The 23,419-nt window shown below is 43.1% G+C and overlaps 1 protein-coding gene across 1 annotated transcript in view; it reads left to right on the top strand.

Moving 5' to 3' along the window:
• The window catches only part of LOC102376885, an 83,730-nt gene that overhangs the window by 48,369 nt on the left and 11,942 nt on the right, over positions 1 to 23,419 (top strand). Inside the window, exons 25-37 of the mRNA XM_025209515.1 lie at positions 3,097 to 3,252; positions 3,353 to 3,513; positions 4,272 to 4,381; positions 4,614 to 4,735; positions 7,403 to 7,618; positions 8,577 to 8,720; positions 9,098 to 9,264; positions 12,018 to 12,133; positions 13,764 to 13,888; positions 15,888 to 16,112; positions 17,702 to 17,842; positions 18,976 to 19,139; positions 20,677 to 20,777. Coding sequence (XP_025065300.1) covers positions 3,097 to 3,252; positions 3,353 to 3,513; positions 4,272 to 4,381; positions 4,614 to 4,735; positions 7,403 to 7,618; positions 8,577 to 8,720; positions 9,098 to 9,264; positions 12,018 to 12,133; positions 13,764 to 13,888; positions 15,888 to 16,112; positions 17,702 to 17,842; positions 18,976 to 19,139; positions 20,677 to 20,777 — 1,948 coding nt within the window. The remainder of the gene's footprint in view (positions 1 to 3,096; positions 3,253 to 3,352; positions 3,514 to 4,271; positions 4,382 to 4,613; positions 4,736 to 7,402; positions 7,619 to 8,576; positions 8,721 to 9,097; positions 9,265 to 12,017; positions 12,134 to 13,763; positions 13,889 to 15,887; positions 16,113 to 17,701; positions 17,843 to 18,975; positions 19,140 to 20,676; positions 20,778 to 23,419) is intronic.

The following is a 23,419-nucleotide window of genomic DNA, read 5'->3' as shown; positions in this document are numbered from 1 at the left end:
ATGGAATAGGCTGGCCTGGATGTATTTAAAGTCAGTCCTTTACTGATGTTAGGTGATTTTTTTACATATGAGAAAAGGTCTCTAAAACACTGGTTGAGAGCTGTAATTGTATTTTAAAAACTGAACAGCCAGAATCATGGGGTGTACCGTGGTTGCATCCAGAGGTCCAGTATGAAACTGAAGATAGGCCAGTTGAAAGTCTCTGGGTTAAGGTTAGAGGGGAGAGCAACAAGGGTGATGTTGTAGTGGGTGCCTGCTATAGCCCACCAGGCAAGGGGGAAGTGGTGGATGTGGCTTTCTTCAAACAGCTAGCGGAAGTTTCCCAATCATGAGCCCTAGTTCTCATGGGGGACTTCAATCATCCTCACATCTGCCGGGAGAGCAATACAGCAGTGCACAGGCAATCCAAGAAGTTTTTGGAGAGTGTTGGGGACAACTTCCTGGTGCAAGTACTGGAACAGCCAAGTAGGGGCCATGCTTTTCTTGACCTGCTGCTCACAAACAGGGAAGAATTGGTGGGGAATGTAGTAGTGGATGGAAACATGGGCAGCAGTGACCACAAGGCGATTGAGTTCAGGATCTTGAGGAAAGGAATTATGGAGAGCAGCAGAGCAAGGAGCCTGGATTTCAGAAAAGCAGACTTCAGCTCACCCAGGGAACTCAACGCAGGATCCCCTGGGAAGCCAGTCTGATGGGGAGAGGAGTCCAGGAGAGCTGGCTGTACTTTAAAGAAACCCTTACTGAGAGCGCAGGAACAAACCATCCCGATATGCAGGAAGACTAGCAAGTATGGCAGAAGACCAGCTTGGCTTATCAGGGAACTCTTCTGTAAACTAAAACACAAAAAGGAAGCTTATAAGAAGTGGAAACTTGGACAAAGAACTAGGTAGGAGTATAAGAGCATTGCTCAGGCATGCAGGGATAAAGTCAGGAAGGCCAAAGCACAATTGGAGTTGCAGCTAGCAAAGGCTGTGATGGGTAGCAAAAAGGGTTTCTACAAGTATGTCATGAGCAAGAGGAGGATCTGGGAAAGTATGGGTCCCTTACTGAATGGGGGAGGCAACCTTGTGACAGAGGATGCAGAAAGGGCTGAAGTGCTGAATGCCTTTTTTGCCTCAGTCTTTGCAGGCAAGGTCAGCTCCCAGACTACTGCACTGGGCAGCTCAGTTTGGGGAGGAGATGAGCAGCCCTTAGTGGTGAAAGAACACATTAGGGACTATTTAGGAAAGCTGGACATAAAGAAGTCCATGAGGCCAGATGGGATGCACCCATGGGCACTGGGGGAGTTGACTGATGATGTTGCAGAGCCACTGGCCATCATCTTTGAAAACTCATGGTGATCAGGAGAGGTCCTGGATGATTGGAAAAGGGCAAACATAGCGTCCATATTTAAGAAAGGGAAAAAGGAGGATCCAGGGAGCTACAGACCAGTCAGCCTGACCTCAGTCACTGGAAAAATCATGGAGCAGATCCTCAAGGAATCCATTTCTAAGCACTCAGAAGAGGAGGTGGTGATTAGGAACAGTCAGTATGAATTCACCAAGGGCAAATAATGCCTGACCAACCTGATTGCCTTTTGTGATGAGATGACTGGTTCTGCAGATACAGGGAGACCAGTGAATATGTCATACCTTGATTTTAGCAGGGCTTTTGATATGGTCTTCCACATCATTCTCACAGGCAAACTAAGGAAGTATAGGCTGAATGAATGGACTGTAAGGTTGAGAGAAAACTGGCTGGAGCATCAGGCTTGGGCTAATAATCAATGGCTCGATGTCTGGTTGGCAGCCGGTATCTAGCGGAGTGCCCCAGGGGCTTGTCCTGGGGCCAGTTTTGTTCAGTGTCTTCATCAATGATCTGGAAGATGGCACCCTCAGCAAGTCTGCAGGTGACACCAAGCTGCGGGGAGTAGTAGATATGCTGGAGGGTAGGGCTGGGATTCAGAGTGACCTAGACAAACTGGAGGATTGTGCCAAAAGAAATCTCATGAGTTTCAACAAGGACAAGCGCAAAGTCCTGCACTTAGGACAGAACAATCCTATGCACCGTGTGTACAGGCTGGGGGCTGCCTGGCTAAACAGAAGCCTGCAAGGACCTGGGGGTTACAGTGGACAATAAGCTGAATATGAGCCAGTAGTGTGCCCTTATTGCCAAGAAGCCTAATGGCATTCTGGGCTGCATTGGTAGGTGTGTTGTGAACAGGTCAAGGGAAGTGATTATTTCCCTCTATTCAGCACTGGTGAGGCCACATCTGCAGTATTGTGTTCAGTTTTGGGCCCCCCACTACAGATATGGACAAATTGGTGAGGGTTCAGCGGAAGCAAGCAAAAATTGTGAGGTGGCTGCGGCACATGACTTATGAGGAAGGACTGAGGGAACTGGGCTTATTTACTCTGGAGAAGAGAAGACTGACGGAAGACTTAATAGCAGCTTTCAACTACCTGAAGGGCGGTTTAAAAGAGGAGGGAGCTGGACCGTTCTCAGTCATGGTAGATGACAGAACAAGGAGCAGTGGTCTCAAGTTGCAGCAAGGGAAGTTTAGGTTAGATATTAGGAAGAATTTTCTCACTAGGAGGGCAGTAAAACACTGGAACAGGTTACCCAGAGAGGTTGTGGGCTCTCCATCCTTGGAGGTTTTTAAGACGTGGCTAGACAAAACCTTGGCTGGGATGATCTAGTTGGGGATGGTCTTGCTTTGAGCAGGGGTTGACCTCTAGAAGTCCCTTCCAACTCTAATTTTCTATGATTTGATTTAACATTTATCTTTTTTTGAAACAGAGAAAAGAGCATATTTTTGGTAACCCATGCTCAAGATGTTTGAAGTATTCTGCTCCCACTTAAGTTGGTGTAAATCAGGAATGATTTTACCAAGGCCACTGGTGTCTGTCAGTGTCAAAGTAGCCTGGGTCAGGGCACAGTCCGTTCTTGTTTTGTATTTATGAACTGAAATGGAAATAACCTTGCTTCCTATTAGGAAATAATACAGTTTTCTTCCAGATAGTTTTGAAACACTCAGCCCCTGCACTTAAGACAAATGAAGGGGTGGGGAAGGGCTCTGCACTATGACCTGATTTAACTCTGAAACTCTCTCTTCAGGTTGCCACCCAGGTTATTATGGCTCAGACTGTCAGTCCACATGCCGTCCGTGTGACAGGGGTCTTCCTTGTAACGGTGTTACAGGACACTGTGTGGGAACTTCCAGTGTTACTTGTAGCTTACAGTCTCAAGATCCACAGTGCTCCCCTGGAGAAGGTACACAAAGCAGTCATTTGGAGTGTTGTGCCCTTGTATTGGTTGATATATGATTTTTTAATTCTTAAAATAGTGAACTCTAACAAGTTGTGGCTTGTAGTTTCCAGGCAGTTGTGCCCACAGAGGCCTGAGTGGCACTATTTTCTGAAGACGTGTTACTACATAGAAGACACCAAAACTAAGACATGGAGTGAAGCAAGAAGAGCATGTCAGGGTTTTAAAGACACGGACCTTGCTATAATTACAGACAATGTAGAAAAGGTAGCATGCCTGGTTTCTCATTTGACACATTTTGAATTGAGGATTTGCTGTTTTATCTTGTTTTAAAAGTTGGCATTGATAGTATTAGTAGAGTTTTGCAGAATTTTTTACAGTCCAGAACTCAACTGTTCCCTTATTTTAGATGCGGCCCATATCGCTGGGTCAGTGACCAGGGAGAAAAATGTAATTTAAAATAATTGTAGATGCTAAGCTGCATGGAAATGCTCCTTTCAACAGCCTCTAGGTCTTTGTTTCATCTTTTGCTTTTAAATGTAGAAAATAATAGGCCAGAATGCATATCAGAAATGAGCCTTTGTTTTCAGACTGTACCTGAAAGCAGTTGTCCACTGAATGATTGATTGATTGATTGATTGTTGTTTCTGATTCAGTGGCTGGGTCTGCACTCAGTGCATCAGGAGGGCAAGGTGGCCCACTGTGGTTTTAAGGGCTACTCTTAATTATACTGACTACAGTGATCCCATAAACTACTGTATAGGTAGACTTTAGAGGGAGTCAGGTCCAGTGCCTCTGCAGCTGCGATGGTTGGTGGGTGGGAGATCTTGAGGGAGTAACCCACACTAAAAGTTAAAAACCAGGGATTTTGGTAGTCAAGTAGCATAAAAATGATAAGTAATCAAATGTTTTGAGTAGTTCTAACTCACTAACAGGATAAACAATTCTACATATTGATGAATGCAGAGTGGAATGGATAAAAGAGACTTATAATCGGGTTTGAATGGATTTATGTTGCATTTCAGACTTGGATACAATTTAAAGGAGAGAACAGCTGGATAGGTATGACCTATAAGAAAGAAGATTCCCTGTACGTGTGGGTTGATGGCAAACCTGCACATGCTGAAAGTGCATGGTGAGGCTAAGTTTCAATGAATACGTTGTTCTAAATAGGATGGTGTTAGATGGGGAAAACCATTAAACCCATCCCTGGCAGAGCACAATGCAGACCCTCAGCATTAGATAGTTTGTGGTTTGGTTTTGACCGCTAGCCACATTTCCCCTTGAACACCAAACCCATAAATTTAGTGATACTGTAGCTGACCTTATTCCATTTTGCAGTTCAACTCTTCTCTGTGGGTTGGCAGGGTCATCAGAACAAACAGGAGACATATGCTTGTCAAAGAAGACTGTGTGGTTGCCTTCAAGCATTATTTTTCTCCCGCACATTGTTTCTCGCTGAGAAAATGGATATGCAAAAGGAAGGAAGGTAAAAGTCATTTCCATTCTATGGAGCTCTAACTTAAGGCTCAATTGTATTATGTGTGCAGTGACTAAAATGTGATTTTAAAAAAAATTCAATCAGATGTATTTTAAAAAAATAAACCTACTTGAAATTAAAAAAATTCAATCAGATGTATTTTAAAAAAATAAATTTACTTGAAATTAAACCAGCCTATGCTGAGGCCAACACTTATTGTAATCTAAACTCAAAAATATTTTTCAAGCAGTTCATCTTTGCCCTCTAAGGCTTAAGTTCAAATCATTGAACTGGGGAAAGCCTAAAGCTAGGTTTTGAAAGGAATAGCCTTTTCTGCAGATCCACAGGGAATAGTCAGCTCCCACTTTTTGTTTAATTCAATAACTAATTCGTTTAGAGGTGAGAAGCTGAAAGCTTGGACCTCAGAAAGCAGAAAAGCTTGTTTTCTTCTTCCAGTCTTTGAGTGAAATTAAGTGTGAGACAGATCTATACTTTCTTAAGTCTTTGAAGGACATGCTGAGCAGAACAATGAGTTCAGTTCACATACTACAGATAAATACTTCCTTCAAATAACTTTATGAAAACATTTTACATTTAATGTTTTTTTGTGTTCAGCCCATTTAACAGTTTTAATTAATTCGTAACAAATTTAAAATGCTCTTTCCTCCTGAAATTTTAATTGCAGTTTCCATCCAAAAGCAACTTGACAAAAAGATTAATTATCTGCCAGAGAAGAAGTGCCATTTGCAATTTTAAATATAACTTGTCAAAATTTATAACATGAATAAATATCTGTTAAGCTGTATAACTGCTTGCATATGTATATAGAGCATATTTCTGGATAGTAACAGGTAGTGCTAGATTTAGGGTCAAGGCTATGTTTAGTGGCAAATCTATATATTTCTATTAAACATAGCTTTCACTCTAAATCTGGTATTACTTATTGCCATCCATAAGCATGCAAGGTGTTATATGATTTAATGGATATTTTAATGGTTCCTAACCAGTGAGAGTCAACATTTTTTCTTGAAAAATATCTAAAAAAAATGCAAAACAAGATTTAAATGTAGTAGTAGTATTTGCTTCCTGATTTAAATTGTGATTAGAATTGGCAGTTTTCAATTTTTAGGATTGGCACATTGCTTTAAATCAATCCATCCTTACCTCTGCTGCTCAGATTGTGCTTGGATTTTGAGGTGGCTGTGACTTGGTGGAGTCATCTTGCTTACTCCTCTCTTTTCTGCATGATCTGGCAGAGATTTCTTTATATACATATATTTCTTTATAATGTGTATAAAGAAAACATATATGTTTTCATTAGCATATCAGTCCAATTTTATGCTACTGTAACTTGGCTGATTTCAGAGGCCTAACTGCAGTGTAAAATTAAATCAGTGAAATGATGATATATCAGTTTTATAACCTTAGTGCCAATGCTTCTGTCATTTTAAACCTTTATATGCCTGACTTCCTATTGAGCACTTGTAGCTCCTAGGGATGTGAATCAGGACAGCACTTCTGAAAATCAGATGCTCAAGTATTAACTAGGTTGCAAATATATACCTCAATGCTTTTGACACAGGCTGATCCCTAGTGGAGACCATTAACAATATGGCTTAGGTCAGATCTCGCCTGGAAACTTTTGCTGGTATAATGATGTTAGTTAGGGTTGTGACTTTTTTTCAAAACAAATTTACTATACCTGTGGAAGCCACAGTGGAGATACAGTTATAACATCATAGAAAGTATTGTTTAGGGAGCTATTACAGACTATATAAGCAAAAGTGCCTTTATGTCATTATAAGATGCATCTAAAAAGTGTAGCTACACAGGAAAACCCTCATAGTATAACTATCAGCAAACATTTTCTAATGGAGACCTGCCCTTCATTTAATGAAGTGCTTCCACATATATGTGGGAAGAAAAAATAACCAATGAAACAGATTATAAGGTCAACGAACCATCAGCATATTCTGCCCTTTATAGATTTCATATAGTTTATCTTCTTGTCAAAGCCATCCAAATGGATGTGGAGTAAAGCAGATGGGCCCTCGTGTATCCACCTGTTCATGATCCTAAAGAAGGAGCTATGCACTGTTACTACTGGTGCATTATCTATCTGAGACAATGTGATTTTAACAGTAGTGACACTCTTAGAGGGAGCCAGTAGAAATACAGGGGAATAGTTCTGGAAACAGAGGCAAGTAAGGAATGGGGTTATCCCGATGCAGTTCTTTGGTCACTGCAGCAGCTTTTGATCAGCAGCTTTTCTTTGGTCACTGCTGCAGCACTTGTTGCTGTCTTGGGGACATATATGTTTTTCACTTTCCTAGTGTACTTCTTACTTCTCTGTTTGCCCTCCTGCTGTACTAAGTGGCATGAACTCTGTCCTGTCTTTATGCAGCAGCAAGGCTCTTAGCTCATGAGAGGAGCTCCTAGGGGTTATTCCAATACAAATGAAAATGCTGCAGTTGCCACCTTCTGATGCTATCCATATGAACCACTGGCTTTGGTCTTGATTAACTTGGAAACAAATGTATTCTGAGGAGCTCTGCAGTTTATGCCTCCTGCTATATCCTATCCTATTCCGTGCAGACTTTTTCTGAATTTCATTTCCTATGCTCATGCTTTTATGGGAGGATGTTATACAGTTAATTGTCCTGTTAATTTTTACAGTTCTCAACTACTTTACAGTACATGAGGGGAGAGTGTTATATAGCCCTTATGTACCAGCATCAAATATTTATAACAACGTAACGGCCGCCAAAGATGCTTGCTCCCATCTACAGAACTGCACTGGAGTAGTGGTTGTGGGAGAGCACAACATTGTACAAAGTGGAACAGAACTCTATAACATCAGGAACAGAACTGTGAAAACCCTTATCAAATCGGGTATGTGGAACATGTGAGAGCTTTTCAAACTCACTGTCCTCTGTGAATGAAAATCTAGTGGATATGGAAGTGGTGGGTTTGTATTTTTGAGTCTCACTTAATATACAAAAGAGTAAAACATAAAACAGCTGCAAACTTTTAGGGAGAACTGCTAGTTAAGAACTACATCCAGCAGAGAAATTGAAGGTTTACTTCCTTTTACAGAAATAAAAGATGAAGCCAGGTTCTGCTTCTGTAGATGAATGTTATATATCACTACTGTGCAAAAGCATAAGATAAAATGAACCAGCACAAAACATGGTAGAAAGACTGTGTTCTTGTGGAAATGCAGGGCATAAGGCTTTGAACATACCTAGTGCTTTAAAAGCCAGATTGATCCAATATTGACGAATGCTAGCTCTTTCCTTCCTCACCTACCCTGGTGCTGAACCTGCCAACCATTGTCAGAGTCTAGAAACACTTCTGTGAGTATTTCAGTCTTAGTTATATCTACCTTTTCTAACGCTAACAATCTGAAGCCTTGTTGTTGTTTTGGAGGGAAGCCTTAAATCAAGATCTCTTTGCACACTGTGCTTCCATTGCATTTAAAGGCAGGTATTTTGAAAAGCGCCTTAAGTGCCATGGTAAGTAATATTTCATGCTAATTCATTAGAGGGGAGAACATTTTACCACTTAGCTTCCATTTTGCTCCTGCTGGTTTGCATTACAAATCGTAATCACTCGCTCAGGTCCCAGTAGGCATGCTCTTAATTTCTGTTAACATTAATGAGTGCTATGTGAATGTGCAGAGCACAGAAGCCAGAACACTGGGCCCCAAATGCTTCACCTTCTAATTACAGTTGAGGAAAACAATACCATATGACCAGAAGTAAAGATCACTGAATGGCTGCTTCAGTCCTTTCAGCTTTTCAGCTTTTCATCTCTGCTCGTATGTGGTTAGCATTTTTTTTTCCTACAGATTGTGTTTCTGGAAGGTTTGGGCCTCTCTGTGAGCATGAGTGCCCACCCTGCCAGCAGGGAGTTTCTTGCAATCCCCACACAGGAAAGTGTGGGGATACAGTGTTTTGTACTACAGAGAGTAGCAGTATCCCCTGTGAAAAAGGTGAGCTTATTTAACATCCTTAGGGAGGGGGAGGTGGGAAATTTGGCTTTAGGCAGGACTTGCTTCTGCCCTATCTCTTTTCTTTATTCACATATTGTTGCTGTTTGTAGTGCCATTAGACACAAAGGACTTACGGAGGAGGGGGAGGAGGAATTGCCATGGAAATCATTGTAGTGACACCAATAAACTGGTATGAAAGGAAAAAAATCTATATGGCACGAATGCCATTGCAACCTGAAGTGGATTCAGTTTAGACCTGTGGTCTTTATTCTGAACATATTATACAAGAATGGTCTTAAATGGTTTAGCTTATAGTAATTGTTTCATCAATGGGGCTCAACCAGGGATGAACTGGTGAATGTATGCTCTGATTTTAGGTTCCTTGTTTGGCGGGTCATGTCCTGTTGAAGATGAATGGCAGTACTGGCAAGGAAGCTGTTACTATATCCCCAGAGCAAAGAGGCAAAGCTGGCAGCATGCAAGAGACCTGTGCAGGCGTTACAGGGACACAGATCTTCTGTGGCTAGCACATCCTGAGGAGAAGGTACAATAGGATGCACAAGGAGCGTTCACTGACAGTGTGTGTGTTTAGTTTTGCAAATCTCAATTTGTTATGAAACTATATTTACAGTGTGAGGAAGGAGTATGTATCACTCCATGTGCAGATTAAAAGTTCTGATTTCCTTATGCAATTCTTTGCCTAAAGGATACCCTCTGCAGGGTATTCTCTCTTGATACCCTGCAGAATCTCTGCTCTGAGAAACCAGGATAATCATTTTATATAAAATAACCGTAATTGAAAAATCCAAGGGGAGTAGAGGTTAAATTTAATTAAATTTAGTTTTTGTATGTGTGTTGTTCTCTAATCCCCATCTCATGGCATCTGAACATTTTGGCTGCTTGCAAACATCAAAAAAGCGGTGGGGAAGGGGGGGCGGCGCACACTTTAAACTCGGTGCACTCCCGTGCCAAACCCAGCACATGCCCAGAAGAGGCAGCGTGTTAGTTGAACCCAGCTCACCCAACATCTCTATAGATAAGGCGCTTTAGTGGGGGTTTTTTGGCACTTTTATTTAATATCTGATTGATTCAGCTTTAGAAAGAAGTGCCAGAAGCCCCGCTGAAGTGCCCAATCTTGAGACACTGCAGAGCTGGGTCAAAGTAATGTGCTGCTTCTTTTGGTAAAGTGCTCTGACTGTTGCTAACCTTGCAAATGTGAGTGAGATTTACTTTACACTACTCGTGCAATCAGTTTATATTTGGAGTTGTCTCCGTTAAAACAGGCTAGCCAATTTAACTTCTACTTAGTCGTTTTATAATCAGTTTCATAGTTTGTTTCTTTTTGCGCAGGCAGAATACCATATTTCCCCATGGCAAGCACTGCAAGAAATTGTTCTAAATATATTTAAAATCATTTTCGACACATTAAAAGCATATTTTACAAGATAGGTATTTTATGCCAAATGGGAGTTGATAGAGTGTCCCTTTGCAATTCTGGAATTTTACTAGAGAAGAGCTGCTTGTCAGTTTTGCTGATGCAAAAGTTTTTTTCTTCCCAGAGGTCACTGAATTAAAGTTTTCTTACAGACTGTAAACCACTCTGCTCCCAAAGGATTCCTCTCTAAATGTATGGTTGTAAGGTGTATGCACACAGAAATTAAAGCAGTTATAGATAATCTTCTACTCAGTGATTAGTTTCAAGTCCTTAACTCCTGGATTAGGGAAAGTTACGTTAGTTTGAATCAGGCAGAAGCGAGGGTAGAGATGTACTTTATAAACTAACTGAATCAGCGATGCATATACTTTTATGGGCAAGAGTTTAATTTATCAAGCTCATGAAAGGTTATACATCACTGATTCAGTTAATCCATAACTATTTGTGCATTTGCAGCATCACATACAGTAGTAGCACAAATTTGTGCCGCTACTTTGTGCTGCAGTGCGTGCCCCTGCTTGTGTGGTTTCCAGCAGGACACGTTGTCCTGCTGCTCCATATGCTGCAAGGGGGCTTGCTGGGGCACAGGGTTCCTCAGCGAGGGGCTAGCTGGCCCCAGCCAGCCAGGGAGTGGCATGTGGAGGCTGCTTGCTCCTCTGTCCCTGTGCGTTGCTGAGCCCCTGTACTGAGGCACCCCACACGCTAGCCAGCTGCTTCCCTGCTAGCTGGGGCGCAGCGTGCCTCGAGATGGGAGAGCAAGCAGCTCTGGGTTGCCTGCTCCCTGGTCTCTGCATGCTTTTGCGTGGGGGCTCCACTGTGGAGCCCCGGCGCTGAGGCCCATGGAGCCCTCATCTTGAGGCACACTGGAGCTGGCTGGGGCACAATGTGCCTTGAGATGGGGGTCCACATGCCAGGGTGGGGGCTCTGCAGCAGAGCCCCCACGCTGAAGCACATGGAGACATGGGAGCAGGTAGACCAGGGTTGCCTGCTCCCCTGTCTCAACATTGGGGAGCTGGGTGCCTCAGCACAGGAACTCAGCAGTGCGTGGAGTTGAAGGAGCAGGCAGCCTGCTCCCCCATCTCCATGTTTGTTTTGTCACACAGCACTTTTGCATGCTTTGTTGCTTTTTCCGCCCAGGGGTTTCTTTTGCTACTGGGAAATCCTGGTAGCAAATTTTGCCTGAGCACTGCTAATTAGCAGTGACATACACGGTTTAATGTGCAACATATGCAGTTTGTGGTACTGCAGAGAGGTTTGCTGTGTCACATACCTCATGTGCCTGCATGTCTGGATCTGGCCAAGGTGCCAGCCCTGTGCAGTGGATCCAGGGCCAGTATGGATTGGGCCTACAGAATGGCATTGTATGACACATGCAGTGTATACCCTTGTCTGGCATGGGTGCGTATGTAGCATGCACCCCAGACTGGCTGCATGTGCCATGTGCAGCACATGCAGCTGGGGCTAATGCATGCTGCATGTGGTGTGCAGTGCCAGTTCTGGGTGTGCGCTGTTTGTAGGGCCTGTGTTGGATTGGCTGTACACACTTACTCTAGTACATGGGGCCAATCTGTGGACCTGATTTGGACCAGCCTCGCACCCCCTATCTGGTCCATGGGGCCAGATGAATTCAGTACCTCTGTAGTGCATCAGACAGTCGCATCCTAATATGGCAAGGGAGCCTGTCACTCAGCTACCCAATACAGTACTCTGTGAATTATGTTATTACTCTGAATAGCTGTGGGTGGGGAAGGGGAATCATCTTCTTGCAATGTATTGTTTTCAGTGTCTGTTACAGCCATAGTATCTTTCCAAGAGAAAAGTTCCTGTCGTACAGCATTTTGTCTCACTTTGGTTGTTCCTAGGAATGGCTGTTCTCTAAAGTTCCCAAAGCATCCTTCTGGACAGGCCTTTATGGGGTTAGGTGGTGTTCAGTTTTGAAGTGGTCAAACAGTCAAATCCCTTTTGCACGCTCAGCATGGTAAGTTAAATAAATACATGCAAGGAAAGTAAAGTTGAATACTACAGGCATTGCTTAAATTGCATCCAGTAGGTCACGGTCTCTGTTTGATTTTTCATGTCTAGCCATCCTCCCTTTTAACATGGAGTTCTGGCCTAAAGAGAGAATACAGGCTCAAATAGTGCAGTTTGTATTTCACTGAAGCCAGGTGCATTGGAAACACTAGTGAAAATGGCCAGCTGGTACTAGGTAGCCAAGTAACTTTGGGAACAGGGCTCCTACTTTCTGGGACTATTTTTCTACCAATAAAAATCAACAGAAACCCACAGAAAATGAGGGATTCAAGGAAGGAACTCACAATCTTACTAAGATTTCCAGTGGTTGTAATTGTAGCTGACAAAAGATGAGTTTTCTGGTAAGTCTTGAATGCACTGTCCATTAGGTAATGCTTAGATACCTGTGGGGAGAACTATTCCTTGGGTACAGAGCTAGTTAGTGTAAAATGTATTTCAGTGAAAGGTTTTGGTTGTACGTGGGTATGCTATGTATTAGTTCTCTAATGAATTCTAATGCAAGCCTGCTTGGTTTGATTATTGAATGAGAGCTAGCTTCACTTGTTTCAGGCAAATGGTCATCTCCTAATTTCCAGCCACCCAGTTAGCTACTTGGCTTCCTTGCCTTAAATTATAGTAATTCTTAGTTGATTACCTTTTGTGCTTTTGTAGTGGAAACATTCTTGCTTCTGACAGTTGTCATCCATACCATTTATTTAATGTAATACATTGCTTTATTAGTGATATAAAATATTTTCTGCAAAAGTGGGGAAAAATCCATTCTAGAGCGGATGATCTGAGGAAGGGCATTTGATGCCTGAAAGCTTGTCCAGTAGCTCTCCCAACTATCCAGCTATACAGTTGGTCCAATAAAAGATATCACAGGAAGTTCTCACTTCTCAGACATTTCCTGGATCATCACAGGTAGAACAGTACTCCACTCCTCCTAGAAAAAATAATTTGTATATTTGGAAGTGTTAGTAGCTTTTAAACTCAACTCTGGCCTGGGCTGCATGCATAGACCCAACAGCAGGAGCACAAGCCATGCATATCAGATGCAGAAATGTGTTCAGTGGGCAGATTGCAACACTTCTACTTCTTGTTCCCAGCAATGAGCAGCTGCATGAGTGAGTAGTTGTCTTGGGTAGACCTTACTGATGGGAGTTGGGTGCCAGATTCAGTCTGTGGCATACAGGTAGGCGTTTTTGGAAACCCAACCTGTTGGAAGTCATTGCTCATTGTGAGCAATAAGATCTCAAATCAAGAAATCAAGGGTGAAACAAGGTGTGTTCTTTCACTTCTTACCTCTTAAGACTTTAGTCACTTGTGTTGCAGAGCATTTTCCCAAAATAAGCATGGAACATACTGATGTTCTGAAGACCCTTAATTACTAAATCCATTTTGCACAACAAGAAACTGTAATATGTTCTGTAGTGTGTAATTCATTCAGTGACTGGAATGGGAATGCAGCATCATCAGCTTGTCAATAACTGCCTGCAGGAAACCGTGAAACTCAAATTGGAGTCTGGGGTGTAAGATGATAAAGCACTGACTGATAGGAAAACCTTGTAACCTCCCATGATATTTGTTTCTCTGAGGTTGTCTCTACACAAGTGGACTGTAACTGCCAAGTGCTGTGTGCAGCTGAATGCTCTGAAGGGCCATTTGGCAGCTGTTTACTGCTTTCAGAAAGCCCCGTGGATTTGCAAGAGAAAAGAAGAAGGTAATCCAAATAAATACTCAGTTGGTTTGTGCGATAGTATGGAGCGACTAAGAATTTGTCCCTGGTACAAAATATAATTGTTTTTTAACATAATTGTGAACCATTATGTTACATGTCACTAGAATGGGACAGGCATTTCTTGGTGAGCGCAGAGATTGCTCTTAATTCTGCCAGGAAAGAAGCCCCACTTGTGCACCTGTACTATTGTCTGGAGCACTCTGGCTCAGACAGTTGTTTGTATCAAAAATATCACTGTTCTTGATAGGGACAGTTTAAATAAAGATAATGTGCTGCATACAGTGGACTATGTGTTTCCTATATGTGGGTCAAATGTATATTGTGGCAGAAGATCCAGAATATCTCCAATCAGTGGAAATATTGTAGATTTATATTGTTGTAACTAAGAGAAGAGATTGCATCTACTTTCATTTACTGTAGAGAAGAAAGGCCAAATTCTGTTTCCTGTCTTAGGTGCATAAGTGAACTTAGGCAGACAAGGTTCCTTGGGTGAATTTGATATCTTTTATTAGACCAACCCAAATGGTTGGAGAATAGTTATTAAGCAAGCTTTCGGGTTCAAAAACCCTTTGTCAGGCTAAGGAAGCTTCAGCAGTTGGAAAGTGAACTTAGGCACCCAAGTATGATTCTAATCTACTTTGCTGCTAATTCTACTGCTCATTAGCATGTCACAACAAAAGCTGTGATAATGTGCAGTAGAATTAGTCTACTGCACGTTAAGCATCATGAAAAGACTGTGCGCCTTTGATACTGTGCAGTAATGCTGGCTACTGCACATTTAATTAGTACATAAATTTAATGCGCCGTAGGAACGGCGCATTAATGCATGTATAGACATGCCCAGTGTGTAACAAAAGTAGATGTATTAATGGATTTTGAGGACTTGAACAGGGTGCAATAGGATCTCATTTTAGATCCTAGTTTAGGATCTAAGTTTACTTTGAAGCCTACTAAGTGGAGTAGAATCTGACCTAAGCTGTTCCTCACAGTTTTATATTTAAATTAAGGCTGTCAGTTAATCGCAGTTAATGTACACAATTAACAGAAAACAAATTAACATGTTAATTTTTGTAACGAGCGTTAATTGCACACATCCGTTTTGACCAGGGGTGGGCAAAATATGGGCCATCTTGCATCCTCTGCAGACTCAGCCCAGCGGAGCGGACCAGCTCTGGACCAGCTGGAACCCGCACACACAGCCCTGACCCCAGCCCACTCCACACCTGCTACAGACCGCCCACTGAGCGGTGGAAACAGCAGTGACAATTGGCCAAAAGCTGCTGCTCGGCACAACCTCTCCCCCTCACTGCTGCCGGGCCCCTCTTGCTGCAGCTGCCAGGGGCCCGTGCCTGGGCTGGCCTGCAGTTCTTCTCTGCCACTGTCACTGCTGCCTTTGGGCCACTCAGGGGGGCAGTGGTGGAGCCACAGGGAAGCCTGGGCATGGGGTCCAGATGGCCGCAGCAAGAAGGGCCCAGCAGTGGCAATGGGGAGAGGCTGCTTTTTTCCCCACACCTGGCTGTTGCTGCTGCTGCTCAGCATGAGCAGTTGAGTCTGGAGCAGGAGCAGGAGCGGGATGGGGCGGGGTTGGGGCTCTTCGCACGGCCAGCATGAGTCCAAGGTGAGCCAGGGTCGGGGCTGGGGCTGTGCGCTGTTGGTGGTGGCGAGGAGGAACCACAGGGTGCATGGGCTCTGGGTTGTTGGGTGAGGTGGGTTCTGACTATTGTTTAACTGTGCGATCAAAATTGCAAATAATTGCAGCTATTTTTTTTAAATATTGCAATTAATTGCAATGAAATTTTTTAATTGTTTGTCAGCCCTAATTTAAATCATCTTGGCTTTGAGTGGCATGCAGTTCAATTTACATTGTTGTGATTTTGATTTTAGACTCCCAACTTATACATAATGACGTGTATCTGCTTTTTAGAATATGTAAGTAAAAAAATAAAACCACCCCTCAAGCAAGCAAATGTATGTGTTATAGGAATGATCGATTTCCAGGAATTCCAAGGATATTATGTGGTTGGCACCTATACATCAAACTCTTCCTACCAGTCATCACTGGAAGCTGTACAGCTCTGTAGATTTCAGCGAAGCACTTGCAATGCCGTTGGGATGATCAAAGGAGAATACAGAACTATGTTTGCCACCCGGCTTCTGCTCATCAGTGGAGCCCTTGGAGATGAAAGTGCTGCCTATATAAAATCGGGTATGTTGAAGAATATTGAAGAATGTCCCTTGTGGGTGGTGAGTAAACTGCCTTTGATCTCAGACAAACTTCCTTGGGCCCAGGCTACTGGAAGGCAATTTGATCTTCCTATTCTGGCACAAGAAAAGCTATTCAGCCACACGTGCATGTCACTGCTCTGACTTCAGGTCACATTTCAAGCTGCCCTGGAGTCAAGTTCTCTTTCTAGCTAGATAATATTTTTGTGGTATTCACAGATTGGGTCTTCTAGTTAGTTTTACATGTAGTGTGATGTGCCCATTTAACAGAGGGAGAAACTGAGAAGTAATAAAAACTGTGACACATTGCCAAATCCAAGGATCAAATCCAAGAATCCCAGATCTTAGTTTTAAGCCTATAAGAGCCTTACATTGACAACTGTAACTAGTAGGAAGAAGTGAGAAGGATTTCCAAGACAGTGCATGCTACAAAACAGTATTGCTTCTGACCTGGCTTCTGCCTTAAGTGTCTAACAGTGGTTTACTTTTGATCCAGTGCTATAATTATATTTTGAGTTCCTGGGAAAAGGCACAGTCAAACTGTATTCATGGGTTTGAGAATAAGCGTCCCACTGACTTTTGATGAGCGAATAATGAACCAGTCTTGTTCCTGATTTTCAAAGAGCAGGATTCCTGGATCTTTCTCTGGTCAAAACATGAAGCAAGACACAAAGCTGAAAAAGTCAGGAATAACATACACAAGCATATACATAGTCACACACCTGAGTCTTAACCTTAAGAATGTCTCTCTAACTCTGCTTTTAGACCCAGGTGTTATTAGCAATTAAAAACAAGGAGTAGTGTTATCCCAACATATAAGGAATGGTGTATCTTGGGGTGCTGATGTACCACTATAGATGCAAGTAGCTTGGAAAAATCTACTCCCATGGAAAGAGGGACAGGGAATCTATGGACCCTGGATCTTAGTCTTGTGATTTATCTGAGCTGTACCAGTTTTATACAGCAGCTCTGATGTGTCTGTATTAGTTTCAGTGGTATTTACATCTTTTCCATGTAAATACAGGTTTCCCTTGCTTTATGCTGTACGCGCATTCCCGGAAAATGGTGTATAACTTAAATTTGCATAAAGGGAACCCACTTTACAATGTAATAAATAGGGATATGTTGCAGGACCTTGACTGTACTGACCCCCAGACCCATTTCTACCGCTTTTACAAGACAGTTTTGGTACTCACCAGCTGCAGACAGTACACACAAGCACTAGGCACTATCAGAACTACAGAAACACATGTTGCAGACAACGAGCAAGAAACACAGATCCACACAGGAGACTGTATTTTGGTGTGCGTCACTCCCACAATGCACCGCACAAAGCAGCTGACTGCGAGCTTCCACACCGATCGCATAAAGAGTGAATTTACTTTGCATATAATACATTTTTGGTATAAAAAGGGTTATCACATAAGAGTGAATTTGCACATACAGAACCTGCATAAATCGAGGGAAACCTGTAATATGGGATGCGCATTATAAGGAGTGGTTCACCCATTGTTTTGATTTCAGATTCTTGTCTTCCTTAATGTGTCTGTCTCTCTACTCTCTGTTTTGCAGCCTGTGCCTCAGGATACTATGGTCCAGAATGCCAGGGTAGTTGCACCTGTAATAAAATTGAAAACTGCAACCCTTTCACTGGAGAATGTGCTGAGTACTTACAGTGTTCAGAGAAATATGTGGCACAACAGTGCCAAAGAGGTAAAATGTATAACCCTGAAAACAGAAACCCTTGGATTGGCATGGCAAGTGAAAATGAAGATCGTTTGCAAAAAGTAGCTGTAGACCTTATCCTCTCTTTTGACATCCAGATATAATACCTCAAAGGGCAGGGCTGGCAGAGGGTATAGAGTAAACTTCTTATTTCATTATATTGGTTATTAGTCTGGTGGCTGTAGGTGCTATCAAATGTAGACGCCTTAGCTGTCATTCTTATAGAGACAACTTGTACTTCTAAAATGTCCCAGTAACTTTTGGTATTCCCAAAATCAGTACTCCATGGGGTTATTTGCACTTTCTGTTAGAGAAAGCTACAGACAAACCCAAGACATCATCATCTTGATCTTTTCCTCACTTTGCATCAAATGAGGTGGCAGCATCCCAATCCATATGGACAGTTAGGAACAACATACCTGGAGTAGAGGTATACAGCATTGCAAATTGTGTCCAAAATTGGCTTTGGCATGCTGTGGATATCAATAGTTCTTTGGTGTTATGTACAGCGTCTCATCAAAAGATCTGAAAGCACTTTACACTCATTAATCAAGACTTGTAATCTCCCTTGAGGCCCACATTAATATATTTGATTTATGCAAGGGGAAACAGGAACGTGTGCAGGTTAAGGCACTCACAGTTTTGGTGCATCACAAAATAGCAATAGCAAAGCTGTGGGAATTGAACCAAGCCCCTGGCTCTAACCACTAGGTTATGCCACTGTTCGCTTTCTTTTCTTTGCTTTTGATTTGACAACTTTTTTCACTGGAAGCTGTACACATGTCAGCTTTATATCTAATTCCCAGTCTTAAGATACTCTTCCCACCCCTGCCCTGTATTTTCAGGTATATGTACTGATCCAGAAATTGGTGGAAAGATGTTCATTGCTTTATGTGGGCCTTGGGATTAGGTGCACAGCAAGGTTATTTAAGCTCCACCTTTATTAGAAAAATGGGCCAAGTTTGCTGATTTCAGTTATTACAAGTGTACCATGTTTTACTATATTGGATAACTGGATTTTTTTTAAACACAGAAGGGGTTGGGCATGCTGCTTCCAACAGGGAATTTTTCTGAGTATTCTGTTTGCTTTAAACGCTGATATATTGCCATTTGTACCTTAGGTGTGGTCAGTCTGAAGTGTCCAGAGAACCCTGGGTGGTGGTACTGGAATGGCAGGTGTTATTATATAGAAGAAACGAATAGTTCAACCTGGCTAGAAGCAAAGAATTTCTGCACTGCCTATAATGGCACTGATCTCCTTGTATTGGACAGTGCAGAAGAAGAGGTAAAATGTTTCTGTTTCTAAGTGGTGATAAAAATGGTGGTCACAGATGGAAAATGGGCACTCTGTAAGCACAGAAAACAGGTCTTCCTGTTTTCCCTCACAGATACCTCCTTTCCAGACAAAATCCTTATAAATGTTAGCACATATAGCTGACTTATCTAGCATGTTAGAGCTCTTATTAGCATTAAGGGCTGCTAATTGAGCTGTGCTTGCAAGCTAAACTCCAGCACATCAGAACCTTGTGCTAAGGATGGTCAGGGCTGTGGAACTGTTTTCACAAGAAGTTGCAGAAATAGTCAGTCACTCAGTGCAGAACTGTGAACTTTCTGTAGTGAAAAATTGCAGAGCAGCATTTTGCTAAAACCAAATTAACTGAAACTAAAATTCAGACTGCTAATCGTAATGGAAAGAGCAATGGTCATTTGAGCAGAATTTTGAAAAGTGAAAGTTGAGGTTCACTGGTTCATCTTCTACCACAAGCAAACACCCACATACAAACAAACAGAGCTTTTCAAGCCTGAAAGATACTTTATCTGTTTTACCCCTCGTGCATCTGTGCATTGCCTGGCTGGAAAATGAGGATCGAACTCTGGAGCTGGACCTGGCTGAACACACGGTCTCTTGGAAAGATAGTGAGCGTGATCTCACTTAAATGACACTAGGGATGTAATTTGAGCTATTTATAGGTGTTTAAATGAGAAAAATCAAGCTATAAGTACTCTTGCTATGAGACCTAAACAGCTGTGAGTTGCAGCATTGGGTGAGGTCTGCATATCTAACCCAAACAGTATAGATTTACGGGACAGTAGCATGAACAACCTCTTTGTCATTCCATGTGCCACACTTAGTCTCTTACCATGATAACTGGGCAGGAGTGCCTTAGTTCATAGCTGTATAAAACTTAATGCTGGCTGTCATTGGCTCACTGTAAAACTAATGCAGTATAGTATTAGAATAGACTTAGAAAATGCTTCAGTTTATTGTGGGAGTTAAATCTGCCACAGGTACCACTGGGAGAGACTCTGCCATGCTTTAAACTCTAGTAACTGTTTTATGTAGGCTGTTTGTATTTCACAGAGCCAATCTTGGTATCATCAATTCCCACTATTCTGCATATTTGGCCTTATTAACAGGTCGTGCTGTACCACACATTATTTTTCCAAGCATGCAAGGAACTTGTAATAAAATAAGCATAGTGTGAAGAGGCTCTGATGCCATAAGATTTGTTACAAGAGTGTATGACTTCTCAGCATCATTCTGGGTTGGCTTAAAAGTCTTTAAACCAGTCCACTGCAGAACATACCAGGAAAGTGAGGCTGTGTTCAGCCTAATCCTTTGAAATTGCCACACTTTTGTAGGAAATTATGTTCTACAGAAGGGAGCCATCTGTCAGATCCACGTCTCAGTCAGACTTTTGGTTTCAGTCCCTTCTCAGAGTTCAAGTGCTATGTGCAGGACACCATTAATAAATCTGCCTCTTCTTATACTCATCTGTCATTAACCTGTTCTATAACATAGACTTGTTTCTGTCCTGTAGGCCTGGATAACCTCTGTGTTAAACAAACCTGCGTGGATTGCCTCAGTGGTTTCCTTGCAAAGGGATAAGGAAAACATGGGCAGGAAGAATCAGCATATTTTGTAAGGCAACTTGCTTATTTCATAAACAAGGGTATTAAATCAATCTAAATCAGGTTTTGGAAACCATATATGTAAAGGGCTAGATCCTCAGCTGATGTCATTTTACTCCATTGACTTAAATACAGCTATGCTGGATTAGGACACGGGTGACGAATTCAAAGGCACAAGTATCTCTTAGGAGCCTAATTGCCTTTGTTCTCCAGTGAGAGATAGTGGTCCAGCAGTTCTTTGTCCCTTCTCCCCAGCTCAGGCTCTGTATTGATTACTCTGTGATGCAGTTACGTTTCCTCATCCTGTATCCCAGGGGATCCAGTTTTCCCCCTTCACTGAGAGGTCCAGCAGGTGGGATCAGGGAGAAACCACTGCCAGATATAAAAGGATGATTTAATTCCTATGCTAATGTAGGCCCAGGTTATGATTAATTCTTCTGTGGATTAAGGGAGTATACAAGGCACCTTCTTGCCATACAGTGGCCAGTTATAGTCGTGTTTCCGGATGCAGTTGGTACAAGGACCTCTTTGGAGACCATTGCCTTCCCCCCTTACCTTAGCTTTTGGAACAGGATTTCTGGAACAGGACCGTTCTCCTTTGAGAAATGAGATGGAGTTCTGCTCCGCAATTGCTGTGGGACAGGCATTCAGTTTTTGTGCATCTGCTGACGTGGGCCGGAAGGGCCTATTGCAGCGATGTATTTCTTTGATGTGTGTGACAGGAGCGACGTTAGGGTCGCTGTGCTCTCCCCTGTCTCCTCCTTTACTGTGCCAAGCTTCGGACTTGCACCCTCCTATTCTCGCCCGCCACGACTTTGATTGTATGCGAGTTCTTTATAGGGAGGCTACAGTTCTCCTGCTTCGGGTGTTCTGTGTACCCAAGCCTTGTGGGCTACGCGTGTACAACACTGTCTTGGCCTACCCCCTCGGGCCCTCCGTGGCCCTTCTCTGCAATGCTGCCCTCTCACAGGGTTTCCTGCACCACTACCCCCTCTTCTGGGGTTTCTCAGCCGCCCCTCTCTGGAGCTGGGGTCTGTACCCCCCCCAAACACTGTGCCCTCACTCTACCATGAGTCCCCTATGAGGCCTCCTCCATCCCCTTATAGCCTCACCCAAACCACTGGTGTAACAATAGCAAACATAAACCGTAACAAACACCAGCCTCTTGGCAACAACTTAAACATAAGCCACTAGCTATAACTAGGCTCAGGCCTACCGGGTTTTCTCTCCTACCACGGTGACCAACGCTGCTCTGGCATTCAGGTTTTCTCTCTTCTGGCAGGGAGCTCCTACATCCTTAGCTGCTGGTAGGGAACTGCCTCTGGCCTCCTTCCTGTGCTTTCTATAGGGGCCAGGCCCTGCCCCTTCCTTCAGCTGGCTAGGCAGGTGTGAGCCATTAGCTCCCTTTGGTTGCCTCAGCAACCGGCACCTGAAGGGTTATCCCAGCACTTCTAGTAGCAGGCACCCTCGTGCCCTGCTACAATATGGATAACTCTCTGTGGCTGATAGCCATCATAACTGGCTCTGACAGAGTGAGACATATAAGATGGAAAAGGAGTGTCCTGGAGGAAATGAGCTTGGAGAAATTCAGAAATGGTAAAAATAGGCAGTCTTGAAAGCTTTGAGACAAATATTTAAATATCACAAAAGAGAGAGGTGCAAGGCTAAAAGGGCATTTACAAAAAGGTACTCATGACCCAAGAGTCTGAGGCGGGACTTGAAACTCTACATATGGAGGTGTAACACGGATATTTGGGTGTGCTGTGATATGCATTCAGATGCTCAAATAGACTGAAAATTCTGCGCTGCCCATTGATTGGGAGCTGAGAGAAAAACTGCTCACTAGGGTGCCCCAGGGGAGGACAAAGAGCAAAGGCCATAAACTGTTAGAGGATGGGTTCAGGTTGAATGTAAGGAAGAACTTTTTTACAGTAAGGGTGACCAGAATCTGGAGTAGACTTCCCAAGGAAGTGGTGCAGTCCCCAACCTTAGAAGTCTTTAAAAGGAGACTAGATAGATACCTTGCTGGGATTTCATAGATTTCATAGACATTTGGGCTGGAAGGGACCCCGGAGGATCATCGAGTCCAGCCCCCTACCCCAGGGGCAGGAAGTCAGGAGGGATCATAGGATCCCAGCAAGATAAGCATCCAAATGTTTCTTGAAGGCGTTCAACGTGGGTACTTGAACCACCTCCGGCAGCAGTCTATTCCAAACCTTGGGGGCTCGGACAGTGAAGAAGTTCTTTCTTATGTCCAGCCTGAATTGGTCGCTCTGCAGTTTGTGACCATTTGATCGTGTCATCCCTTGGGGCGCTGTGGTAAACAGATGTTCCCCCAGGTCCTGATGAGCACCCCTGATAAACTTATTGGTGGCCATCAGATCACCCCTGAGCCTACGCTTTTCCAGGCTGAAGAGTCCCCTGGCTCTCAGCCTCTCATCATAAGGTCTGTTATCCTGACCTGTGATCATGCGTGTGGCTCTTCTCTGCACCCTCTCAAGCTTCTCCACATCCTTTTTGAATTGTGCAGCCCAAAACTGGATGCAGTACTCCAGCTGTGGCCTCACCAAGGCTGAGTACAACGGGAGAATGATGTCCTGGGATTTGCTTGAGAAGCATCTATGGATGCAAGCCAGCATTTTGCTTGCTTTA

This window comes from Alligator sinensis, unplaced genomic scaffold, assembly GCF_000455745.1.
Source record: "Alligator sinensis unplaced genomic scaffold, ASM45574v1 scaffold135_1, whole genome shotgun sequence".
Lineage (NCBI taxonomy): Eukaryota > Metazoa > Chordata > Crocodylia > Alligatoridae > Alligator > Alligator sinensis.
The sequence above is the reverse complement of the archived record's forward strand: the minus strand, read 5'-3'. Positions and strand labels throughout refer to the sequence as shown.